At 39.0% G+C, this 12,672-nt stretch overlaps 1 protein-coding gene across 4 annotated transcripts in view; it reads left to right on the forward strand.

Moving 5' to 3' along the window:
• NAV3 (neuron navigator 3) overlaps nucleotides 1–12,672 on the forward strand; it is a 539,311-nt gene that overhangs the window by 390,412 nt on the left and 136,227 nt on the right. For all 4 annotated transcript variants that reach the window (XM_075209582.1, XM_075209579.1, XM_075209580.1 and 1 more), the window contains 3 exons: nucleotides 3,009–3,148; nucleotides 6,284–7,247; nucleotides 10,863–10,978. In XM_075209582.1, coding sequence (XP_075065683.1) covers nucleotides 3,009–3,148; nucleotides 6,284–7,247; nucleotides 10,863–10,978 — 1,220 coding nt within the window. The remainder of the gene's footprint in view (nucleotides 1–3,008; nucleotides 3,149–6,283; nucleotides 7,248–10,862; nucleotides 10,979–12,672) is intronic.

A 12,672-nucleotide genomic window follows, 5' to 3' on the forward strand; every position in this document is an offset into this window, starting at 1 on the left:
TAGTAAATATTCTGCTTGGGCTTTTTCAAAAAAAAGAAACAAGTCTTTTCTATATGTTGTTTTTTTTTTTTAAAAAAACAAACCTATTCTAGTGTTATAAATTTATTAACCGCTTTCAATTAATTGTACAGAGAGATTACCCATTTAAAGAGATTACCCATTTAAATGAAGCCAATGAATTATAGGTGTTCTATGCAATTATGTGTTACTGTTTTCCATTCATGGTTTGTTCCTAGTTAAATATTTACTTGGGTTTTCCATTACTGCAGGACTTTCCCACAGTCTTGGCAAATGATGTCATTGATCCTATGGCTCCTCTTTAATTTGTGGTCTGTTATAAAGTGTTGGTGTAGGTCAAGGCTGTTGTGGTGAACAGAAGTCTTGTGGATTTAGATGATGTTTTTGTTTGGCTCCCAATCTCTGACAAAGGGGATACTTAGACACTCTTCTGCTCAGGAGATAAATTGCTCAGATTTGATCCATGGCACAAATTGCATAATCTACTGTGCTGTCATTTGAAATAAGTTTCCAAATACGTATGTGTCTACGGTTACTCTCGCATTTAAACTGCTGAGCTCTTGGTATTACAGATTGCTGTATAGTAATATTTTATGTAAACGTGTTTGAAGGAGTATGACATAATGGCTAAAATCACTTGCATTATATGTTGTGAAATCATATTTATTCTTATGCAGCAGTACACAGATTTTTTTCCTGCACAATTTCAGTCTGTATAATCGTGAAAAAAACCTGTTAAAGGCAGTTACATTTCTGCGTCTTTGTATCTTAAAATACACAGCTTTCTTGCATTAACGCATCAGTTCATATTTATTTTATATTGTGGTCCCTTCAGTACAGTCACATACCTAGCAAACAAGGACTGATGCAACAAAAAGGCGCCCCCCCCCCCTCCCCAGCAGCACAAGCATACATTTTAAATTTAATGTCAATACTCGATCAATGGGGGAGGGCAACTAGGATCAGTGGGTGAGGCCAACCAGGACCAGCCACTCAGAATGAAGGGGGGTGTGACTATGCTGAATCTCCCCACTAAAAATAAAGTCTAGGTCTGCCCCTGCTGGGGAACCCTGCTAGCCCACCTGTGCTAGAAAAATAAAAATAATAAAAAAAAGCACAGGGGTAACAAAACAAGTGCAGGGGTCTAAGGAATTGATACATGTACAGTTGCTACTAGACCAAGGGCCACTAGGGTATTTGGTGGCTCTGGCAGTGACCTCCATTTGTATTAGGTCTAATTATCACTCACACTTTCCTTACAGTCACTGCATACAATTTTGAAACAGAGTTTCTCTGTATATTATAGAGAATGGGGACTGTTTTTCCTATATGAGCTTCTCCTAACATTGTATGCACATCTACCTGTAAACATTACCAATCTGTACAAATATGACCTTATTAGGCCACACCACCAGTTGACGAGAACCACTCCCCCTTTGAACATGGTCATACACCTCTCCCAGTTGAACACTCCCCTGTTGGTTGCCAAAAATCAAGCCCATTTGTCAAAAATGGAGACTGTTTGCAGGCATTCACTTGGGTGAAGCTTTCAGGAACAGAGTTACTGCTCTCTATATGCCAAAGACAAGACAGACTTGTGTTAGAGGTCAGTAAGCTGCAGTTTCTATTTGACTATTTCTCTATAAGCACAGGCTTCTACAACTTGGTGCTCTCCAGTTGTTATAGAACTACAACTTCCAGCATGCTCAGAAATGGTGGGGTTTTGTGATAGGGTTGGAAGTGGAGAGGTAGATGGCCTGTGCTTGCAATTTGCACCATGGTCCAGGGGTCTTTAATGCAAAATAACATACATTTATTTTATTTTGTGGTCCCTTCAGTGCAGTCACATACCTAGCAAACAAGGACTGATGCGACATAAAGGCGCCCCCCCCCTCCCCAGCGGCACAAGCATACATTTTACATTTATTGCCAAGACGCGATCAATGGGGGAGGGCAACTGGGATCAGTGGGTGAGGTCAACCAGGACCAGCCACTCAGAATGCAGGGGGGTGTGACTATGCTGAATCTTCCCCCCTAAAAATAAAGGCAGTGTTATAGCTACACAAGACCATCTGATTTCATGTGAGTGCACTAGCTCTCCCGATTTTGTTTCCTATATAAGCAGAAATAAAGTGTTGATAGTTTTATTTCTGTCTGAGATATTTAGATTAATTCAAAGCTAGAGATGAGCAAAGTTGTGGCAAAATTTACCAATAATCCAGATTTGTGGTGGACAGGTGGTTTCACTGAGGTGCAAAGTTCCGGGTATATAATCAAGTAGCTTTAAATGTCAGCAAAATTTACATCAATCTGTGATTTCTCAAATCACTTGCTGTTTACATTGATCAGTGGTTTGCAATCTCTCTAAGACACAGGATGTGAAAGCTAAACAGGATAGAAAGGTAACGAGCCCCTGCTAGTCATTCAGACTAAAAAAGATATGTTGGTCACTCACAGTGAAAAGATTTAATTAGTATGGGATTAGCATTTCTTGCCTTCAGAAGTTACAAAAACAAATTTCCTCTAACATGACATATTACATAAATCAATACACGACAATATGAAAATAAATACATTTACACTCCCAGCGCAGCCCTTTCTGGTGATTCGTGCTGGTTACTTACCAGCGTCATAGCACTCATACATTAACTATTTACATTTAAATTAATAAATATACCCTTTAATTCATCTTTAATCCCTTAGTGCTGAAGTTTAACCCAGTTGGCACAGCCAACATCAGGTATTAACCCATTCGATGCTACAGCAGTCATCTTTACCATGTGAGAGGTGAGGGGGACCCGGCCACACCAGGCTAATTAACCCTGATTACATTCAGTGTGCTAAATGTCACATTATGTTTTATTGGGTTTGTATTGTGCACTGTACACTAACGTTTCTGTCCCATAGAACAAACATGTATGGTAACACTGTCAGTAACCTGAAATATCAGTGTGTCTTGTGCAATAACATCATTTTGTGTTTGACCCTAGACTTCCAGGACCTTCCAGGGTGCCCGCTGCAGGCAGCAGTGCCAAGGTTCAGGGAACAGTTAATTTAAATAGAAGAAGTCAGAGCTTTAACAGCATTGACAAAAACAAACCACCTCAATATGCAAATGGAAATGAAAAAGGTAGGTGTGTATATTTCACCCTAACGGAGGGGGCTTTGAATATATATTTTATTTTCCTTAAGACTTCTAATAAATGCTGTCTTTGGCAAAATATGTGCCTTCTAACGCAGCTGTTTGTTTTTCTAAACCAATACCCAATATACTTTTCCACTTCTTTAGATGGCAAAAAAACATTACAGTCTCTTCCAGACCCTAAAAGATGTTATTACTCCTTAGTTAAAGCAGCTATAAAAACACTTTCAAAAGCGATGTTTCTTATTTGAAGGATGTGTCTGATGAAATTTAACTTGTTTGATTTTATTTGTGTTTATTTTTTATATATCCAAGTTTCATTTGCCAAATGTATGTATATTTATCTACATAGTACATAATTGTTTATTATTGTTCAAAGTTAGTGACTCTCAATGTATTACCAGTGATATATCTAAAATATTTATATGTTTCACTTGTTAGAACTAATAGTTTAAGTTAATACTTCTGAATACAGAGATTACACTTCTACAGTGTGTCAGCTCACAATACGAATTGTGTTGTACAGTTTTTGCACACAACTTAATTGCACTTTGCTTTTGGCAGTCTCTTAATTTATTATATATTTATTTATTTTTTCAGGACTGTCAAAATTGCCAAGTATTAATACAATGTATGAACTTTGCTAGTATACAGATTTCTGACGTTCCCTGTTTTAAGAATGTCCATGTTGTTGAATGATTCTTTCCTTTTCTGCCAGTTTTGATAATCCGCTAAATGCCCACCAGATGGGGACAGTGTCTATAAAATACATTTCTGTATGTTGTTTTGAGCAAAGAGTAATTTGGCTCTCTGCAGCTTTTCTGGTAATTGAAGCTTTCTTGACTGATTTCTAAACATATGTGAGCATATATGATCAATATGTAACAAAATAACGTCTGCAGAACCATATATAAATATAATAATACTTTTTCAATACAGTAATATATTGATATATATCAACATAGTTATATTTTGCAAAGGATGAATCTACACTAGTGTCCTTCATTTCGGTAGCAGCAGGCAGAGCCCAAACTGATAGTAGATACTGTTCACTATGATTTGCACAAAAATGAAAGTAGAACATACTGTACATGGATCATTTTGAGTCATTTTTGAAAAAAGTTCATCATTTGTTGCTGGTTTCTATTATTTATATGTCACACTTTCCTTTGACGTATTTGATATATTGTAATGTTACAGAATGTCATTCTAAAGACCACTCAAATACATGCAAATCAATATATATATTTTTGCTTGACCATATGAGTTGTTTGCATTACATGCAGTTCCTTATAGAATCCTACCACAACCAACTGTCCAATCCTACCACAACTAAGTATAGTATAAAGAGGGAAAGAGCAACATAGTATACTGCTCTATGTTAATAGATGCTCTCAGTAGAATATATGCTTACTTAAATACAAAAAAACCTGTCAGCTTATCTGATTAATGTTGACAGTGGGTGATTGAAACTACTACAAATTATACTATTAACCAATGCTTATCAAGTATATCGTAGCCATAAACTAGTGGCCACCTCATGGTGCGGTGATGTAGCATATCTTTAATAATATATTCTATAAAAAAAAGCTCATACATGTAAAAAATATTTGATATCTCTGAATGATAAATGATTGGGGGGGGGGGGGGGGTCTGGCACTATAGCAGTGAGACACACAGCAGTGGGTCCCCCTGCCATAATGAAAAACCAACCCCAGGCTGTTCGGCACAGGGCTGAATTTCCTAGAGAGTGGGGTCCACAAAAAAAATGTGCAAGTCCCCACTCTAGGGAGACCCAGTGCCGTGCTGAAAGCACTAGGGCTCTTCCTACATCGCTGGGCTCTGAGTGTTTGGTAATAAAAGGGTTAATGTAAGTGTAAACACAATTTTACTTTACGGAACTAAAAGTTCCAACCAGCCCAGTCTTCCATTAACAGTGTGGGTAAGCTCATGCTTGTAGAACTACAAGCACCAGCATACCCATGACAGCCAGGGCCTGCTGGCACTTAGTGAACCACAAGTGCCAGCATGCCCTGACACCCAGGGCCCACTGAGCCATGTAGTCCCACAAAATAAAATTAAAAAATAATCACACATCTCGTTACAACATTAGTTTAATAAAAATTATAAAATCGCTAAAATAAGTGAGACACCTCGTTAAAACCACATATACTTATTAAAAATAATCCCCATATACTTACCATCTGAAGTCTTCATCTGTAATTGATCCTGTCTTGTAAGCTTTTAATCCAGATTGGTTGAAACCAACCATAAAAGAATCCATAATATTCCACAGGTCTTGGATCCCAAAAAATTAAACCCATAAAAATAATCCAAATGTACTTGAAAATAATCTTCTTTCCTGAAGACCCCACAATAATCCAAACACAAGAATGACCCCCTGCTGTGTGCCCCCTGCTATAGTGTCATCAACCCCGGCTGGTTTTCCAAGTGTTTTCGTGAAATCCCCCCCGATTTCGCAGCAATCAGCAGTGGGCTGGCAACACTAGGGTTAATATCATGAGGGTGGGGGGGGGGGGTGGGCAGGCACCCCATGGATTTTTTTTTAACACTGTGTTAAAGCTTGCGTCTCAGGCGGATCTAATGCTGCCCGTTCTGCCAGCTCTGCAGGCACTGACCGGTACATACGTACCTGCAGAGTCCTCTGTAGCAGAGAAAAACAGCCCTGCATCTCTCGATCCGTGGCTTGATAAATTCGGGTATACGAAACCCTAGATCGGTGTGCATAATTATGAATGCTGGGGTGCCATGATGAATCAGGCCCAGCCAGTATATATAGAGATGTGTTGAAAGCCTCTGTTCAATCTGTAGGAAGAGGATATTTCTAACACTCGAATATCCATATTATTCCTGATTTTAAAATTCTAAGCATGGTAAGACAAATTTTTAGCGTGTACTAAGGATGTTATTAAGTTTTAAAGAATGTCACACTTAATTCTGAAAAGGAGTGCGTTGGACTAGTCAGAGACTGCAAATTATCAATTCCTATATTTATAATGCAACTTTTTATAAAACTGCATTTGTTGCCATTTTTACATTTACATGAAACATCTTCCGGTGAGTTGTCCATTGCCCCCTCTCATGTTGTTTTTATTACCACAGAATCACCAAAAGGCCCTCAACAGTCTGCAGGCATGAATGGAAATGTGCAATATTCTACTAGCTCTGGTCAGCAAGTGGTCTCTGCCATACCCTCTCCAAGTGCCACTAAGCCTTGGCGCAGTAAATCCATGAATGTTAAACATAGTGCCACTTCTACCATGCTGTCTGTCAAGCAACCTAGTCCTGCAACTTCTCCCACAGCTTCCTCTGACAGACTGAAGCCCCCATTGTCAGAAGGAATCAAAAGCACTTCTTCTGGACAAAAATCAATGCTTGAAAAATTTAAGCTAGTCAACACTAGGGTTAGTTTGAGATCTTCGCCGTCAAATGAAGTGATTATTGAGGATGATGCCTTATCAGAATGTGGAGAAAGTGAAGTTAGCTCCACTTTGAACAGCCCTAAAATGTCACCCAAATTGACTCCTCCAAAGGCTGGAAGCAAAAATCTCAGCAATAAAAAGGGTTTGCCTCAGCCAAAGGATAAGGAAGAGAAAAGTAGGGACAAAATGAAGTCAAATGTAGAAAAATCTTCTAAGGAAGAAAAAGAACCGATATCAGAAGGATCCAAAAAGAGCTCCAAAATAGCAAGCTTGATCCCCAAAGGAAACAAATCTGCTGCAGTTAAAAAGGAGAGTTTGATTCCTTTGTCAAGTGGAATCCCTAAACCGGGGTCAAAAACGCCAGCAACAAAACAGACCACACCCCCAGGTGCTGCACATGCAAAAGAGCCTGAAAAAAGTAGGACTACTAAAGGCAGTCAAACTGTGGCAACACAAAAAATCACAGCCAGTGAAAAAGTAGCTACTCCCATTGATGGAAAGGTCTCCGGTTCTTCCACTACTCATCCGGCTACAACAGGCTCATCTGGTGCTGGTGTCCAGTTCACAGGGAATGGGGCAGTTCAACTTCCTCAGCAGCAGTACACACACCCTAATACTGCAACTGTGGCACCATTCATATACAGGTAAATATCACTGCTGTTTTTCATGTGTACATTAATATAAGGCTACTATTGAAAAAACCTAAACAGCACAAATAGGAATTTACAGATTTTCATGAATTATGACCTCGTCACTAGCAATTTTCAGTCATGTGACTGTGTGCAAGTGGTTGCACACACTCAAAATTGCTGCTCAATTCTTCTGGGACCAGTTATAGAGCTGAAAATGTTCATGTTTATCCAGTCCAATAGAACTCATTTGGATGCAAATATAATTTGCCCTAGTAGATTAATTGCACACAATTGTGTAAGCCTAAAAAAAAACTTTCAAAAACTATTCAAATATTTTCATTATTACGCATATGAGCTTGAAGTTTTGCACTCGGCTCTGGTGGAATTAGTCCTTAAGTACAGGGCCACCTATAAGAATTATTGGCAGTTTATTGACAGCAAAGATTCAATGCTAAGTACTATATGAATCTATGAGCTGCATCCAGAATTGGAACCAAGCGTTATTGCAGTTAATTTCAAAGATTCAGAGTTCCCTTGGCACTCTGATTGTAGGTGACATATGTGCCCCTGGGTATTTCCCTTCAGTCACTTTAAAATTTCTGCAGGCAGTGAGAGAACTTTTATAGTAAACAACTAAACCTGTTTTACTGCTGTGGTTTTCTATCAGACAGGTGGTAAGCTGCTTCGAACTGGGTATTCCCCGTTACTGCCGGTGAGAAGATCAGCTGTAGATTGTAGTTGGTACTGTAAACTTTTATTGTGCTGTAAAAAGTACACATTTATAGGGACCTATATTAAGTAGCAAAGCTGTACAGTGGAGTGGTGGTGCAGTGATCTTTTCATTTGAGAAATTACAATGCTGCATTGTACGCTGGCAGCCGCACAGCCCGCACATCACCTGACCGGCACCATGACAACATGGTGGTTATGCTTTGGGCCTTCGGGAGGAAGATTACTGAATGTTGGCAGCATGTTTGAATTCTTCCTGCCCCAATATAATACAGTTAATAGCTGCGGGGCCCTGTCACAGGCCCTTTAACATAATGCGTCACCCTGTTCCATCCTATGGGCAGTCTTATCTCTTATCTTTCCCACATAATATTCCCCCTATTGTTTTCTTCCACTTGTAAATTACACTATATCATACAGCTGTATAAGCAGACACCATTGTCATTCTAGGTCTATTCATATGCTGTCAATTCTTAAAAATGCGGAATTGACAAAGATTGTGTTGAACAGCAAAAGCGGAACTTGAAAATTGTATTGACAGCGCAACTCCCCAAAATGGAAAATAGGGTGCATTAAACATTGTGGCTTATAGTGCTAGTTTTACATTTATGTTGTATTAACTATAGTGCAACATTAGCGTTGTTTAACCATTAATTACTGAATTGGTTTGTTTCAAAGTGCCCCATTATTGCTATATGTGTATTTTTTCTCATGATAAATATGACATTAGGAGAAGGTATGATTGGGATACTTTTGTAAAATTGTAAATACAAAAAGTTAATTGGCATAGACAGGTCTAATGGTGCTCTTCTGTAGTAGGACTTTATCCACCAGTATGCCTAAGATATAATGTTATTAGTTGGCATGTTGAGCACCATGTTTCTCACTGGTGGAATGTTTACTTTGTGACAAAAATTTGTTTCCGAGGGAAACGTTTCCAAAACACATTACGGCTCTCTGTTTGAACATTGTGATCATACTAATGAATACCACATATCTTAGCTGGCTTCACATGTGTACAGCATTTGTGGTGTGTACTGACTGTTCCATTCTCTGTAAATTCAGCATTTTACGGAAATAATAAATATAGCTGCAGTGACAATGGTGTTAATTCTGCTTTGTGGTGTGCTTTGCTCCTTATTAGTAACATATATTGAGACAAGTTAACCCGTGCATGATACTCATGCATTCTAGTCAAATCAAGCTACTTAAGGTGTTAAAAAGGTTCTTGTCATGCATTTGCGCCATAGCCCAGGCCTCAACCACCAACCACTCCCCACTGTCACCCCCGGCAACCACCAACCACTCCCAACTGTCACCCCCGGCAACCACCAACCACTCCCAACTGTCACTTCTCCTTCAAGAAATATATATATATTTTTTTAAAATCTTTATAAACACTTTTAACAATTAACAAATTAAATTAACAAATTAAAAACATCTTAGTATACCAAATTTCAGCCCTTTCTGAATTTTTTCCCCACACACACTAAGAATTTAGTAGGTCAGTGTATAACTCCGCCCAGCAGGTGGCGCTGCAGCTTGGTTTTATTTTTTACACACACACACACACACACACACACACACACACACACACACACACACACACACACACACACTAACACACGCCACTAGACATTTATATATTAGATAATAGACTATTAGGCAACTGACATATTGCTGAACCAATCAGTAATTTAATGTTTCAACATACTTTTATGGTTTGCAACTAATGAATGGAGATGTACACGAGATAAAGTGACCAGTGAGAAAAAAATAATTAATTTGAATATGTTAACTATTTAACAATAAATTTTGCTCAGCCCCGTATGAGAATTGTAATATAATAATATAATCTAACTTAGGCGTGTCACTTTTATTTGATTGAAATAGCCAATGCACACCACTTTTCAGTTTCTAACTCCGTAAATTTTGCATTTCACAAAATGTATTGTTTATAAATATAAATAGACCTGCAATGACAATGGTTTTAATTCTGCTATGTGGTGTGGTTTAATTTCCAAGTGGAACAAAAAATCATAAGTGATGTTCCGTGTGGAAGAAGAGCGAGAAATCCCATAGGCCTTTTTATCACTGTAAAATTTCTAGAACCCAAATTTTCTTCCTTGATAACACTTCTATCCTCTAATCTGGATATGCAGAATTAATTTAGCTGATATGCTGTTATGTGTATGTCCATCAGCCAACTAAACAATTAAGTCTGCACCTGCCACCAGGACTCCCTGTAGAACTGGCTCTTGAATGACTGATGACTAATGTGCTGTAATATGTATATTTCAAAATGTTCCCCTTCCCCCTGTAATAGCACATTTAGTCATTTATATTTATTCACTATGATCCAGATAAGGCAGAATGGCAGTTGGTTATAGTTTAAACCTTGAGTAAATCCATCAAAAGTATTTGGCCATCTCTAAAGCAAAGATGTTATAATCTGCTGAGCAGTGACTGCTTTCCCTGAAAATGATATTTTTATATTAAAACAGCAAGTTAAATGGCTTAATCCTGTGAGCTTCCTCTCAGTGGCAACACCCTTTGATGGTAAATAGTTGTCTGCATGAGCTGATTATAAACATCATAAGAGACATTAATTCAAGTAATAATTTTCAAGTGGCTTGGTGCTTTTGTGAGATAACACTGTAATCTCCAGAGTGCTGTCTCTTCTGACAACACCACTTCCCTTCTGCATTATTTATAAAAACATTGTTTCAAATAAGTGCTCTCGTTTATTGTTATGTGGCCACCAGTAAATGGAGATACTGAGTGAACTGTGTAGCTACATTTTCAAATGTAACACATTAAAGAGTGTAGAGAGAGATTTTCTCATGTTATATAAACATGACCTTATAGATAGAGCTAAAATACTCTTCTCCATTGCAGAACACACTCAGAAAATGAGACCACTGCCTTACAAACTTCTGATTCCTGCACAAGCCCGACTAAAAGTGAGTCATTGTACAGTAAGACAGCCAAACAGTGCCTGGAGGAGATATCTGGTAAGTGTTCAGCTCAGGGAATATTAGTCCTAACAGACAAGATGAACATTTTAAATGGTCCCATATATTTTAAATTTTTAAACAAATGGTTATCAATGGAATAGGAAGGTTATAATACGTAATTGTTTAAAATATATACTTTATATACACTTAAATTGCCTCTAAAACCTCAAAAGAAAGATTGCTCTTATATCTATCTACATGTAAGTACATTGGGGGAATGCCCCTAGATATCATTGCATGTTGCAATGGTGGATACTGTAATTACATTGCAAACCAAAATTATATCACCATGATCTATAATTGGCATCAGTACCTGTTGTGCAATACACTTTCTAGCCATGAGAGGCTACATTTGTTTCAATAGAGCATACCCATATTTGATGTTAGGTGAATGCGAAGCCATAAATGGTTTTGAACTTATACAGGTTGCTATTTATTGAAGATTGGTAACAACAGAGTTATGCAGGTACTCACAGTTGTGATTATAGTATAGCAGCAATTAGGCAATACAGTTCTATAGTACAGTAAAGCAGCAGGCAATGCACACTTGTATATGTATCGGCAGTATACACTCTTATGCACATATGCAGGCAGGTTTGATATACTCTTTGCATGTCCATGCAGGAACTTATTGGGTGGCTTAGACTCTCCTATATTGGTGGTAAACAGTAGGAGCAGCCTCTGGTCACTACTTGAGGTTTGTGGCACCCTGCCATCCTGCCCCTCTTCCTCCTAAACCACTGGGGAATTGGGCTGTTATTGATGAGACTGAGCGTAGTGCTCCTCTATTCTAATAGTATACACAATCGGCCACAACATTAAATCCACCTGCCTAACCCACCTCTATCCCTCATACCGCCAAAATGGCTCTGACTCGTCGAACCATGGACTCCACACGACCTATGAAGGTGTCCTGTGGTTTCTGGCACCAAAACGTTAGCAGCAGATCCTTTAAATCCTGTAAGTTGACTGGTGGGGCTCCATGGCTCTGACTTGTTTTTACAGCACATTCCACAGATGCTCAATCGGATTGAGATCAAGTCAAGACCTCAAACTCTCTGTCATATTCCTCAAACTATTCCTGAACAGTTTTTGCAGGGTGCATTATCCTTCTGAAATATTCCACTGCCATCAGGGAATACCATTGCCATGAAAGGAGTGTACTTGGTTTGCAACAATGTTTAGGTGGGTAGTACGTGCCAAAGTAATATTCACATGAATGCCAGTACCTATGGTTTCCCAGCAGAACATTGCCCAGAGTATCACACTGCCTCCACCGGCTTCCTTGTTCCCATAGTGTATCCTGTTGCCATCTCTTCTCTAGGTAAATTGTGCACACGCACCCAGCCGTCCACATGATGTAAAAGAAAACATGATTCATCAGTCCAGGCCACCTTATTGCATTGCTCCATTGTCCAGTTGTGGCGCTCATGTGCCCATTGTAGGCACTTGCGGAGGTGGACAGTGGGTCAGCATGGGGACTCTAACCGGTCTGTGGCTACGCAGCCCCATACTCAGCAGGCTGCAATGCACTGTGTGTTCTGACACCTTGTTTGTAATATCCAGAATGAACTTTTAGCCAGCATTAACTTTCAGCAATGTATACTACAGTAACTCTTCTGTGGGATTGGACCTGACGGGGGTAGCCTTCACTGCCCACACTCCTCAATGAGCCTTGGGCGCCCATGACC

This window comes from Mixophyes fleayi, chromosome 4 (genome assembly GCF_038048845.1).
Source record: "Mixophyes fleayi isolate aMixFle1 chromosome 4, aMixFle1.hap1, whole genome shotgun sequence".
In the NCBI taxonomy this organism is placed as follows: Eukaryota; Metazoa; Chordata; class Amphibia; order Anura; family Limnodynastidae; genus Mixophyes; species Mixophyes fleayi.